At 45.5% G+C, this 13,212-nt stretch overlaps 1 protein-coding gene across 6 annotated transcripts in view; it reads right to left on the minus strand.

Moving 5' to 3' along the window:
• The window catches only part of SRGAP3 (SLIT-ROBO Rho GTPase activating protein 3), a 271,415-nt gene that overhangs the window by 34,298 nt on the left and 223,905 nt on the right, over nt 1–13,212 (minus strand). For 5 of the 6 annotated variants that reach the window (XR_007134877.1, XM_047779732.1, XM_047779742.1 and 2 more), the window contains exons 15-17: nt 5,911–6,045; nt 2,636–2,741; nt 2,208–2,435 (exon numbers count right to left, since the gene is read on the minus strand). Coding sequence is in view for 5 of the 6 variants with exons in the window: in XM_047779732.1 (XP_047635688.1) it covers nt 2,208–2,435; nt 2,636–2,741; nt 5,911–6,045 (469 nt within the window). In the remaining variant the exon portion in view is untranslated. Of the gene's footprint in view, nt 1–2,207; nt 2,436–2,635; nt 2,742–5,910; nt 6,046–13,212 lie in introns of those variants that run through there. The other variant, XM_047779767.1, reaches the window with a different exon arrangement.

The following is a 13,212-nucleotide window of genomic DNA, read 5'->3' on the forward strand; positions in this document are numbered from 1 at the left end:
GGAATACAGACTTTAGTATAAAAATTCTCCTGGATAAGGCCCAGACTCTGTACATGTCTTAGGCCTTTTCATAACCTGGCTCCTGCTGGCCTGTGGGACCTCCTCCCTCACCATCCCCCTGTCACACACAACAGCACATACAAAAACACTTTTCATTCTATTGCAAGCTCCAGGTCTTGCTCATTCTTTGTCCACTTTCACCTGGCTAACCGCAGTTCATCCCACAGACCTCAGTCAAGTCACTCTTTCTTCCTTTCCTAACCTCCTGACACTGGCTCCAGGGCCCTTCCTTCTGGAACTGCCTGTCTCCTCCTCTCTGTGTCAGGAGTTAATTCTGATTGGGTTACACCCCTGCCCCTAGCCCAGGGCCTGGCCCAGGACAGATGCTCAGTAACCATTTGGTGAATGGATAGATGATGTCACTGTGATGAGACCCTCAGCCAAATCCCCCTTTTTGGCTTTGAAAACTCCTCCTAAATTACGAAGTAATTAATAGTTTTCCTTTCCCATGGGGCTCACCTGGGATTAAGAAAAGTGTGGTTATCGTATATAGTGTTTTGACGAGTACGCTAAGATCTGTAGGTGCCTTTCCTGAGCACTCACTATATATATAGCAGCAAGAAAACTGGTAATGGGCTGAAAAAAACCAGTAAAACTTAAAAGCTTCTCTTTGTCTAGAAAGCATACTTGCTGGCTGTTGAATGTTTCTGTTATAGAAAAGAGACAGACCTGCTCCCAGTGCCTCAAATGAGATTAAAGAGCCTGTGGCCTGCTGTTTCTATGCAGGAAAGTGTTGCAGAGAAACAAAGAGGCTTGAACATTTCCCTTCTTTGAAGCAGCTGCCCAAATATTCCCACAGGAGTCAAGCAAGGCCAGGTCCAGGACCACTTTAACAATCAAAAGACAAGCACCCCTGCAGGCACCAGGCTGAAAGCAGTGTAGGCAATACCTAAATATATAGCTGTGTGTTGTCCTGGATTAGAAAAAAAGAGAGTAGGAACCCTTTGGTCTCTGTCAGCTGGTGTTCAGAATTTTCTATCTTCACTTCACCTACAAAAAATGTCCTATTTTCGCCACATGTGAAGGTCTTAGCCTGGAGAAGGCAGTCAGCCCTGAGTTTGATAAGATTCTTAAATATTCTGCCCAAGACCCAGTGTGACACCAGGCAGAGAAAGGTGCCAAATTAGCCACTGTCAGCTTGGTGTGGTGCTCTCAGAAAAAGGGAGCAAACTTTGCTGATAACTCCTGGGTGGGAGGGGACAAAGGTAGGAAGTGTTATTCTCAGTTCAAGAATTGAGGTGGGGGAGTTTCTGTTGTGGCTCAACAGTAACGAACCCGACTAGTATCCTTGAGGATGCAGGTTCGATCCCTGGCCTCGCTCAGTGGGTTAAGGATCCAGCATTGCTGTGAGCTGTGGCATAGGTCACAGATGCATCTTGGATCTGGTGTTGCTGTGGCTGTGGCTGTGGCTATGGCGGGCAACTGTAGCTCTGATGTGATCCCTGGCCTGGGAACTTAGATTTGCTGCACCTGAGACCCTAAAAACAAAACAAAGCAAAACAAACAAACAAAAAAGAGTTGAGGTGGGGATTATCCACCCCCGGCTGCCTGAGATGGACTTGCAACTCATCTGGTCAGCCACAGCATTCAACAACATTACATCTCTTAACCAATGTGATTAGTTTACAAGAACCAAGCCTCAGGAGGAAAAATAATTCTTGGGCTTGTGTTAAAACATTTGGGAAGGAGAAGTTCTTTTTCCACTGGGGATGCTGAAAGGATGGGCTCTAAACTAGAGTTACCAGATACCTTGTTGAAACTACCAGGGGAGAGGCTGCCTGAGAATGAAGCCAATGCAGAAGAAAGCAGAGCTAGGGGCTGGGAATTGTAGGGCTGATTCTCGATGATACAAGTTGAACCCCTGGATCCAGCTGTACCTGAGGCCATAATCCCAGACTTTTTAGTTAAAAGTAAATTCCTGTTTGGCTTAAGCCAGTTTGAGCTGTATTTCTGTTCCTTATAAACCAAGAGTCTTGACTGATGCAACCTATCCCTCATATAAGGCTGCCTTGAAGCTCAAATGGGAAAATGTATATGGGAGTACAGATAAAAAAGCAGTAAGAAAATCAAAGAGTTTCTCACCATTCTAGTTCCACAGCAACAATAACAATGATGATGATAATAATATTAAGAGAATGGAATCTTACCAATATTCTTCCCCTCCAGCCATGCATTTTTCATACACAGGTCCCTCTAGCTCCCGGGGGCTGGGGAAGATGGCTTCATGATGGATGATAATGGTTTTGATGACTTCATTGACGTGTGCCTGGCAGGACACAGGGTCTTGCCCATCAGGGATGTGCATGAGGGTGGGCCCGAAGCAGATGGCCAGGTTGTACGGGTCCATCATATTCTCGTCGCTATACTGAGAGAGGCTGCGAGAGAGGAGTATCACAGGTCACCAGGGCAAGGTGAATCCTCCCCCATGGTTTCTTTCTTTTGGAGGTTCTACTCAAGTTCAGAAGGGTTCCATGTTCTGTTTTAAGAACAACTGCACCTGCGAAAGCCTCAGGATACCCCCTCCCAAAGGGGGCCAGGGCTGAGTCCATGGGGACCCCCTGGCCAGGCAACTCACTGATTGAGGAAAGCGAAGAGGTATCTCATGACCACGATGACCACGCGGGGCAGGGTGATGAGGATCTGTTGGATCTGGTGCACCCTCTCAGCTGGGTTCTCCAGTTCTGTAATATAAAGGGGCTTTTCAGGGTGCCTTTCATCCTCAGAGAGCCAGGTAGCGGACATCTGTGAGTCCCACAGGTAAGATCAGCCCACGTGGTTCAGAGAGAGGCAGTTCTACTCTCAGTTCCAGGCACTGACATGTGACCCTGACCTGGCCAATCAGAGCACTTTATTCTCCAGGCCACAGGCCTGGACCCAGGGAAGGCTCTGTGGCTTAATCAGAACCAACTGGGGTTGATCCTTGGGACTTCACTGAAGAAACCTAGACAGAAGTTCCTTATTGAAACTGGGTAGCAGAGCACTGGGGGCTCCCAGGAAAGAATATCCTGCCTGGGAGTGAAGTCAGTCCAGAGATGGAGGGGAGAGATTCCTGCAGATGTCATGTGAGTGCTGGGTCTGGCAGGGCCTAAACTTTTAGGGGTGTGAGCCAATACCTTCCCTTTTATGGGTTAAGTCACCATAAGGTGAGTTTCTGTCACCTGCAATCTGCAAGTCCTGACAAATACAGGCAGGGACCATGCTTTATTAAACTGTTTATAAACACTAGCTGCAGTACAGGCCTGGCTCATGAAATGAACGCTGACTAAATAACCACCTCTCAAGATATATGTTGGTCAACGAGCCTGGCTGATGCTTAGGATTTCATCTCTGACCCCTGTTTTCAGGTCAGCCCTAGAGAGACAGACATTGGTATTTTTATTTGTCAGGCCAGGGAGGGGGGCAACAAAGTGGGTTTGCAAAGGAGAAAAAAGTGCTTTGTGGGCTTTTCTCTGTAGATAGAGAAGGCTCGTGCTAAGAGTGAGCTATCAAAGTTTCAATGATTATCTGGCTAATGTATAAACCCATATCAGTTTCTTTCTCAGAGAAAAACATGTTTTCCTCATGCAACAAGCCCTCCCCTCTCTAGCCTTCACATTCCATCACCATGTTCCCTTGAAAATACACCCCCCCCCCAAAAAAAACCACAATTTACACTCTTTCTCCTCTGTATCCAAGGCCCTCTATGATGGGGCTTGAACCAACCTTGCCTGCCTCATCTCCCAGCTGCTGCCCCTTCTCAAAGTATCTGAAGATGACTTAGAGCCACATTTCTCAGATGAAGTGGGAGTGTACCTCTGGAGCACTTGCCAATACATGAGGCATTTTCTGGGGCTGTCACAGTGCCTGGAGGGTGCATTTGGGATTCAGGGCCCAAGATGCTAAGTGTCCTGAATGTGTGGATGCACAACAAGGGACAGTTCTACCCAAAATCCAGTAGTGCACTGTGTAGGGCCCCTTACACAGAAGCTCTCCATCCCTGGGTCTTCACAGGTGACCTCTCTTCTATGCCTGGTATACTCCAGCCTACCATCAAGATCTGCCTCTAGGAAGCCTCACCTCGGTCTCCATTCAGAGTTGAAGGCTCTTGCACACCTGTCAAGTCTATTGCCCCTCATCCAGCCTCCTCCATGTCCTCAGCTTTAGTCACAGTGCCCTAGACCACCTCTGCCACCATTTATTAATAAGGAGACTTTACCTTACTCTGTAAATGAGAATCCAGGATCACTTGCCATATTAGAAGGTAACATAAGAACAGATACAATGAAAGCGAAACAAAGCTACCAAATTATAGGTGGACATTGTTTTATACAAAAGTTTCTGAGACTGAGGCCCAGCTCTCTCTGTTTAGCAGGAATATGGATGTGGATGGGTCCTTAATGTAACCAGAGGCTTGGGGAGGGAACTGAGGAGGGATCTGCTTGCTCATACTATGATCCAAGGTATACAATGCCATGACCTTGTACCAGAGACTGAACAGCTTGTCCAATCAGGGCCCTGCTCAGCAACTGGGCTATTGGAGCTTCTGCAAACACTAGCTGAGCAAGAGACACGGGGCTGAGATAGGTTTGGGCCTGTGTGGCCTGGAATTTCTGGGAAGTGATTTGGAGCCTGAAGTGGATCCAGAAAGACAAGCAGGAAGCAGTGGAGGGCAGAAGGATGGTGGAGGAGGTCTCTCACACAAGGCAAATAAGAGGGTTCAACCCTCCCTTGGCTGTCGTCACCTCCTGGGGCATTTTCCCAGCTGCAAATATCTCTCAGAACATTGTGAGAAGCATCCCTAGTGAAACTGGGTGTGGGGAAACTTTTCTGTAAATCAAACCAAAGAGTGTGTATTTGTTTGTTTTGTCTTTTTAAGGCCACATCCATGGCATATAAGTTCTTAGGCTCGGGATTGAATAGGAGTTGTAGCCGCTGGCCTATGCCACAGCCAAAGCAATGGCAACAAGTTGCATCTGTGACCTACACCAGTGCTCACAGCAATGCCAGATTCATAACCCACTGAGGGAGGCCAGGGATCGAACCCACATCCTCATGGATATCAGTTGGGTATCGCCGAGCCACGACAGGAACTCCAAGAGTTTATTTATTTTTTTTTTTTTTTAAAAAGGCTTAGTTTTCCAAAAGGCTAACATTCTAATATTCTAAGATTAAAAGTTTATTTTTAAAAACATTCCCAAAAAGTTGCCTTGGATTTTGGCATCTTACAGTCAAAGTGCCTTTACTTCAGCCCCTAGATTGGGCTCCTACCTTTTCTACAGAAGCACAAGCCAAGAAGGACTCTGATGGCTAGCAACATCATAGGAAGTCCCCAGTCAAATTATTTGCATCATTTCCCTCATTTGCATGTTGCTGACCTCACTCCCCCATTTTCCATGGCTCCCCATTATCTAAGAGGGAAAGCGCTAAGTCCTGGCAAGGCAATCATGGTCTTCCCTTTCCTGCTCCATTTAACCCTTCCAGCCTCTTACACCATGTTCTGGCTGTGACACCCTCCTGCTGGTCCCACTGATCTGTGTGTCCCTAGCTCTTCCCAGGATTCCTGAGTCTACTCCTCCAGGAAGACTCTATTCACATCATTGTCCCTCAGATGTGATCTGAGAAACCAAGCCTCCCTCTGCCTCTTCTTTTCTGAGCTCCTCCTATACCGAGGTGTACCAGGCCAAATAGCCCTTCTATCATAAATCATAAACCATACATTTCCACAACGAAGTTTTAAGTTTGAGGAGGACAAGAGCTGTACAGCTTCTTTCACGTATCCCCTTCTGCGTGCCTAGCACAGTGATGAGCCTGGAGCGCAACTTCAATAAAGATTTGTCAAGGAATTGATCATTCCACCTGGGAAATACTTACTAATAGTGGATATCAAATCTTGAAACCTTTCCTTAGGAAAGAGTGGGTTTTCCAGTCCTCGGAAATACAGTTTTAGAACACCAGCGACTGAATTGATGTCTCGTTCATTTTGATCATCTACAAGGGGGTCTTCGCCTAAGAGGAAACAGGAGATGATGATTCAGCTTGGCAAGGAGGTAGGGTATGTACAGATGGCAGAGGAGGTGACGTGGCCAGCCCTGGACTGGAGGACAAGCAGATGTGACAGCCTCCCCAATAGAGCAAGCTCAGCATTCTCCCTGCAAGTGAGTTTGAAACTATTCAAATCTATAGAAATGTTGTAAAATTAAAATAATGAACATCCATCACCCTTCACTTACACTCTTGCCGTATTTGCTTTCTCTTTCTCTGCTTAAGTTTATTATTGCTCAATTATTTGGAGTATTTTGTAGAATTACAACACTCCACTGCTAAATATTTCAACACATTTCTCCTGAGCATAAGGATATTCCCCTACCTAACCACACAATGTTGTGACACCTAAGAAAATGAACGAGAGTGCCAAACTACCACCTCATGTACAAACTACACTCAAACATTCCCAGTGGCCCCATATCTTTCATAGACTTTTTCAAAAGTGAAGATCTACTTAATGTTCACAGAATTCATTCAGTTGTTACACTTCTTTAGTCTTCTGAAGGTAAAATAGACCCGCAAATTTTTCACTGTTTGCTTTTCATAATACTGACTTTTTTGAAGAGTTCAGGCCAACTGCCTTATAGAATGCCTCACATTCTAGATTTGTCTGATTATTTCCTCATGATTACAGCCAGGTTAAATATTCTGGGCAAGAATACTACATGGGAGATGTGTGACCACTGTATTAAGATGGTGGTCTTCAGATTTCTGCATTGTAAAAGTATTTTTCTCCTTTGTAATAGTAAGTGCAAAATATAAAATGTTTTTGTAAAAAATAAGTGATCTATGTGCAAATCACCATGCTCAATGTATTTTACACAGTGCTTTGAGCATCCAATGATAATTTTTGCCCAAGTCAATTATTACTCTGGGTTGCAATGAAATGGTGGTTTTGTGATTCTGTCATTCTATCTAAAATTATTAGCTGGCATTGTTCCATAAAGGAGAGCTTTCCCCATGTTCCCTTCACCTTCCTCTTATTTTTGAACATTTTATAGACTTGTTTTTGTAATTTTTAATTCAGTGTGTTAGTCCACTACACCACTCTTCACTGGGATACTCAGACTGTTCCCAAATTTGGTAAGGGAGAGTCCTTTCTTGTGTCCTTTTGATGTGATCTCTATTGAATACTTCCTTGCTTTCTGGCATAAAAGATGTCCCTGAATCACCTTGTACTTTCCCTGATCCTGATCTGGAATCAAACATTTCTCCAAGGAGCTCTGCTTGCTTTTTGTAGGGAGTGGTATTTAGAAACCAAGCTCTAGGTTCTAGGTGTGCCCACTGCTACAGGAGTGTTATAAAGAGCTTTTAAGGCTCTTTCAGTAGATAGAGCTAGAATATACATACACACATTTTTTCAAAGTTCATACTAATATTTCCAATTCATGATATAAGGTTTTCTTTACCTTCATTTAATTTGTTTTGCATTTCGTATTTCTTACAGTGAAAATCTTGTTTTGAATAACGTTAACAAGAAATATTTTAATGTATCTGCCTTATCCTACAATATACATAAAATAGTTTCAGATTTTTAACTGCAATACTACCACTAACAGTAAACCTACCACATAAAATTTAAGATTTACTCATAGGGCTTTTGTTTTTGTTTTTTAAGTGCTCAAAATAAATATATCCCACTAAAGATATATAATCAAAAGACAGAAAACAGATCAGTGTTTGCCTGGGGCTGGGGGCTGAGGTGTAAGGGGTATAGGGAGTGACTACAAATGGATACAAGTTTCCTTTAAATGATGATGAAAAATTTCTGAAATTAGATTATGGCGATAACGCACAACTCTATAAATATACTAGAAAATACTGAAATGTATACTTTAAAAATGCATAAGCCTTATGGTATGTAACTCAACAGAGCTGTTAAAAAAATACATGACCAGAGCACATGTTGAAAAGAGACTCTTGGAGTCCCCGTCATGGCTCAGTGGTAACACACATGACTGGTATCCGTGAGGACAGCGGTTCAATCCTTGGCCTCTCTCAGTGGGTTAAGGATCTGGTGTTGCCGTGAGCTGCGGTATAAGTCACAGATTTGGCTCAGATCTGGCGTTGCTGTGGCTGAGGCATAGGCTGGCAGCTGCAGCTCCAATTCAACCCCTAGCCTGGGAACTTCCATATACAGTGGGTGCAGCCCTAAAATGACAAAAAAAAAAAAAAAAAAAAAAGAAAAGAAAAGAAAAGAAAAGAAAGAAAGAAAAGTTACTCTCTGTGTGGTCACCAGTCTGGTAATACAGCTTAATTGTTTCTATTTATGTTCAAGTTTAGAGATTTTACTTTTTTAGAAATCCTTTTTAAAAAAATTCGCTACTTGGAGTTCCCAGTGTGGTGCAGCCTGGGTCGCTGCAGGGGCACAGGTTCAATGCCCCACCAAGTGCAGTGGGTTAAAGGATCTGGTGTTACTGCAGCTATGGCATAGGTCACAGATGTGGTTCAGACTCAATCCCTGGTCCAGGAACTTCCATATAACACAGGTGTGGCCATAACGAAATTGCTGTTTTGAAAATATAAAGCATCCACGTGGTCCGAGAGTTAAAACCAGATAAAAAGTTGTTTACAATCCTTCTCCCCGCTACACCTTTCATTCAACCATTTTCATTTAGTCTCTGGTTTGTCCTGCTGTCTTTTTGCAAAAGTAAGCAAACACATATATGCAAATTTTTTATGTTCCCTTATTTCTTAAACAAAATATAAGTCACATACTCTACTACTACACGTACCTGTTTCTTCTCTTAACAGTAAATCCTGGAAAGCCCTTTATGTCAGTTCATAGCTCTTCCTCATCTTTTTTTTTTTTTTTAATGTTTGCAAAGTGCTCTATTTCATGGATAGACTATAATTTAGTCAACCACTCTCCTATGGATTGATATTCCAATCTTTTGCTGTTACAAATATTGCCACAACAAGTAACCTTGTACATGTGTTTGGTATCTGTGGAGGTGGGTCTCTGTGATAGGTCCCTAGAAGCAGAATTGCTGGATAAATAGTTGTGTAGTTTCACAGATAAAGCCAAATTCTCCTCCACTGGGGCTGCACCATTTTCTCCTCCTACCGGAAACACAGGAGAAGGCTAGTTTTCCACAGCCCTGCCCATGGGATGCTGTTAAACTTTTTTGCCAATTGCACAAGGAGAAATATCTCAGGAGAGCAGCACTTTCCAGTTTAACAGGAGCTGCTGAGCTAGCTGACCACCAGTCGATGGGAAAGGAAGCAGGAGCAATCGACACCTCCCTGAAGGTGCTGGGAGAGGTCTGTTTAACTCCTCCTCCTCTTCCCAGAACAGCCCAGAGCAATCTAACTGGCAAGCAATGAAGAGCAGAACTGGAAATTCACATTTGGATCTCTATACTCCGCCTTGCCTCCGTGGGAAGAGAATGAACGTCACTGCCAGGGCCTCTGCCAGCCCCAACATGCTTTAGTGCAAATTAGAGAAAGCGCGCCCCCTCTTCCTTCCTGAACCAGGGCTTGTGGCTTCCAGGGCATGAGCCAGATTTCAGCTCCTTCATGGCCAAGTACCCTTGTGCAGTGCTCAGCCTAAGCAACCAAGTGTATCACCCCAGGCACTGGTGTTCCGTAGGTCAACTCTCAGGTATTCCCACAGGAGGAGATGAGAATGTTTCCCCCACAAGACTTTCTCATGGAGAAGGAAAAGAGAAAACATTAAAAAATTATTGCCTACGCTAATGTAGCACTTTTCAAGTGAGAAGTGCATATGATCTCTCTTAATCCTGACAAAAGCACTGCACAGCAGCAAGGGAGGCATGGTTCTAGCACCACCACTCTCTCTCAGCGAGGAAGCTTGAGGCCCCAACACATGAAACAACTTGCCCACGTAGTCAAAACCAGACGCCAGGTCTTATGATGCATCTATCTGTGGTTTCAGTTCTATCTGACTGCCTGTTTGCATGCCTGCCTATCTCATCTATCTCTCTATATCTCTATCATCTTTCTATCTTCCTTTCTTCTCTCCCTTCTTCCTTTACAGTAGAATCCCAACCTTTCTTTTTCTTTTTCAAGAAACAAGTTCCCATGGATGCTCAACATCTAGAGCAAAGCTATCTTAGTTGACTTTAGAGAGCGGTACAAGCCCTACCTCCTCAGCTTCCCTCTCTCCCAGTAGCAGCCCTGACATCCCTCTGGAGGACCATGAGAGTTCAAAAACTGCATTATAATCAAGCTGTTTCCCTATTGTACCACACATTACTCTTGTGGTCTCATGATCCAAAAGCACATGGATTTTTTTCACCTTCTGTATATGCTCCCCTTATTAAGCATGGTTACCATATTGGTCTTACACCCCCCATCTCCCACCCCCAGCCCCATATTCATTCTTGTTCTCCCTCCCAGAAGGCACTCCATCCATAAAAGGAGCCGTGCAAACATTCCTTCCTCCTAGTCCAGGCTTTTGGCTCTCTGAAATGCTAGCCAATTTGGGCTCCAGAAGTGAATGGAATTCCAGAGCTCAAGATGAGCAGAAAGAAGTATGTGAATGATGGCTTCCTCCAGGAGGAAGAGAAGAGATAAAATTCTAGGCAAGTCTGAGAGAAGGCTGTATTTCCACTATGCTAGCTACTGTCCTGGGAGAGGTAGAATCATTACCAAACAGCTCTGCCTGCAGCCTGCTCTCAGCTGGTTGCCTGGCACTGCCAAAGGACTGAAGGCAGGGCTGTATTCAGGGCAGAGTGTGAACACACAGTGTGCACTTCTGGCTCTAGGGGAACATGCAGATGGATGGGGCCAGAGCAGGAAGCCTGCAGGTAGTCCCTCAAGGGCAGGTCTCTGTACCATGATCCTGCCAGCTCTGCAATGTGACAACCCCTTCCAGTATCTCCTGGCAACACTCCTTCTGGGATATGAAACAGATCTCAGAAAGGCCAGGTCCAGAGTCCAGAATGTTTCAGCCCCTACATGCAATGACTTCAGCCCCAAATCCAAACCCCATCTTCATCTGTGAAAGGCAAAGGGGCCACTGACTCCCTTTCCAGGCACCCTTCCATATAAGGAGAGACCATAGGCAACTCTTCCACCTTTCCATACAAAGAGGACAGGGGATTGGCTTGTGGTGGGAAAGAGAGGCAGAACACTAGCCTAGGAGACAACAGTGACCCATGGCTCTCTCTACAGCACAGCCACTGATTCCTGCCTTTTCATGGTGCTTTCATTTTCACTCAAAATGTGAGTGGTGAATTTAAGATGTATTGACAGCAAAATATAATAATAATAATAATCATATCAACTTAAACCATGGTTGACTAATATCAGAGAAAGAAAGTGGGTTTAGGAATAATAAGCCAAGAATGGATTTCCAACATGTAATTTTTCAGAAGCTTAAGGAAAAGAGATCTGTGCTCCTCTCAACAGCCTTATGCAAGGAATTTAGGCAAGAACTTCCCCCAGAGAGAGAAGGAAGGGGGCCAAGGAAGAAAAGACCCACATCTTTTTGAACAAGTGGCAAAGGACATGCACCCTATAGAGACTAAAAGGTTTAAAACTTTAAAAGTAAAAGGAAGAAAGGAAAAACACACGATGTATTGGCTTAAAGAGAAAGTTCTGTCACAAGTTAGAGCACAGGGGCCATGAGGAGTGGGTTCGGGTCCCCTGGCTGCTGGGGGCTGTGGAGGATGCACAGAGAGCCTGGGAGAGGCAAGCCAGTTTCAGGAGTTGGGGGAGAAGGTCCTCTGAGGGTCAGCCAGTCAGGAGCCCAGACCCAGGGCAGTTGGGTGGTGAACATCAAGAAGAAGAAAGTAATGAGGGTGAAATCTGGGCACTAGCCCAGAGAAGCCAGAACAGGCTTTTCTAAAAGAGACATCCCAGTAACCCTTCTTCTAGAATAAGCCATGCTTCCTTGTAGGCTCAGGTGGAGCAGAAGGATGAGGCTGGCAAGAGAAAGAGATTCCTTCTGGAAAGAAAGTAAGAGGGAGAGGAGCATAGATGAGGCAAAGAAAAAGCAGAGACAGTATCTGCAGCTGAGTTCTGGGTCGGGTGATCCTCTCGGTCCAAGGCTTGTCAGAGCAGAGAATTCTAATGCGCACATCACTCCTGCAAGCACTCAAGCAAGTGACAGAAGGTGCTGACCTTAGAAATCACGTCAGGAAGGGAAGAAAGCAGCCCACTGAGGTGGGGCTCATGCCTGGCTGCCGGGACAACAAGGGTACTTAGAAGACAAGGGCAAGGGAGAAAATACAGGGGCCTTAGGGGGGCAGTCCTGAGGCTGGTGGGGAGTGGGTTTACCCATGAGATACAAGGGACTCTGTATAAAGGGATATGTCCAGAAGGATGGAACCAGCAAAAGGTCCAGATCATGGCTCTCTTCCCCTACAATGAACATGGCAGCAGGGGTGCTAGGGAGTTGGGGGAAGTGAAGACACAAAACCCTGGCTGGCTGCCAGGCTGCCACTAGCTCAGGAAAATGATGGATGACAATTCCATCATGGATGCTGACAGGGCTGCAGGGTGGAGGGAAGATACTGCTCACTTTGCGGGCTTTGCGCATGCTTTTCCTTGGTCTAGAACACCCTTTCCTTGCTTCCCCTGACTCTTACTCTTCAGGCCTCAGTTTAGGCATTTCCTCTTCCAGGAAGCCTTCCCAAGCTTTGCTGTTGTGCCCTCCTTCCACCCAAGCTGGGCTGGGGGCTCCTGTGCTACCCAGTGCTTACTCCATCCTGCACTGATTGTGTGTCTGTTTTCTAAGCTGGTTCCCTGTTGGCAGTGACTTGTTTTTTCTTCTTGTCATATTTCCAGGCCCTAGTCTCTTACCAAGCAGAGTACAGGGCTCAGCGCAGGCTTGCTGAATAAATGCATGAGTAGGAGCTTGAGGCAGGGCAATTCTGGGGCCCTCTCGACATTCTAAGTGCCTAGGATTCTGGAGAGGACTCCAAAACCTAAGCTCCTCAGGACCCTAGGAGGCCACTGAGAGACACATCCAGCCAAATCTTGGTTCCAAGCCAAAGTGCCTAGGGCTGCAAAGCTCTGTGCTGGTGGCTACAGTGGTGACCATCTGGGACTGACAGGATGCTCCCTCCATGGGCCAGCTAGATCTCCCGATGAAAGTGGCAGGGCAGGGAGGATGAGCCTGCTCAGGGGGCAGGTGCTCCAGTGGTGGCCTGGCAATGA

This window comes from Phacochoerus africanus, chromosome 1 (assembly GCF_016906955.1).
Source record: "Phacochoerus africanus isolate WHEZ1 chromosome 1, ROS_Pafr_v1, whole genome shotgun sequence".
Classification (NCBI taxonomy): Eukaryota; Metazoa; Chordata; class Mammalia; order Artiodactyla; family Suidae; genus Phacochoerus; species Phacochoerus africanus.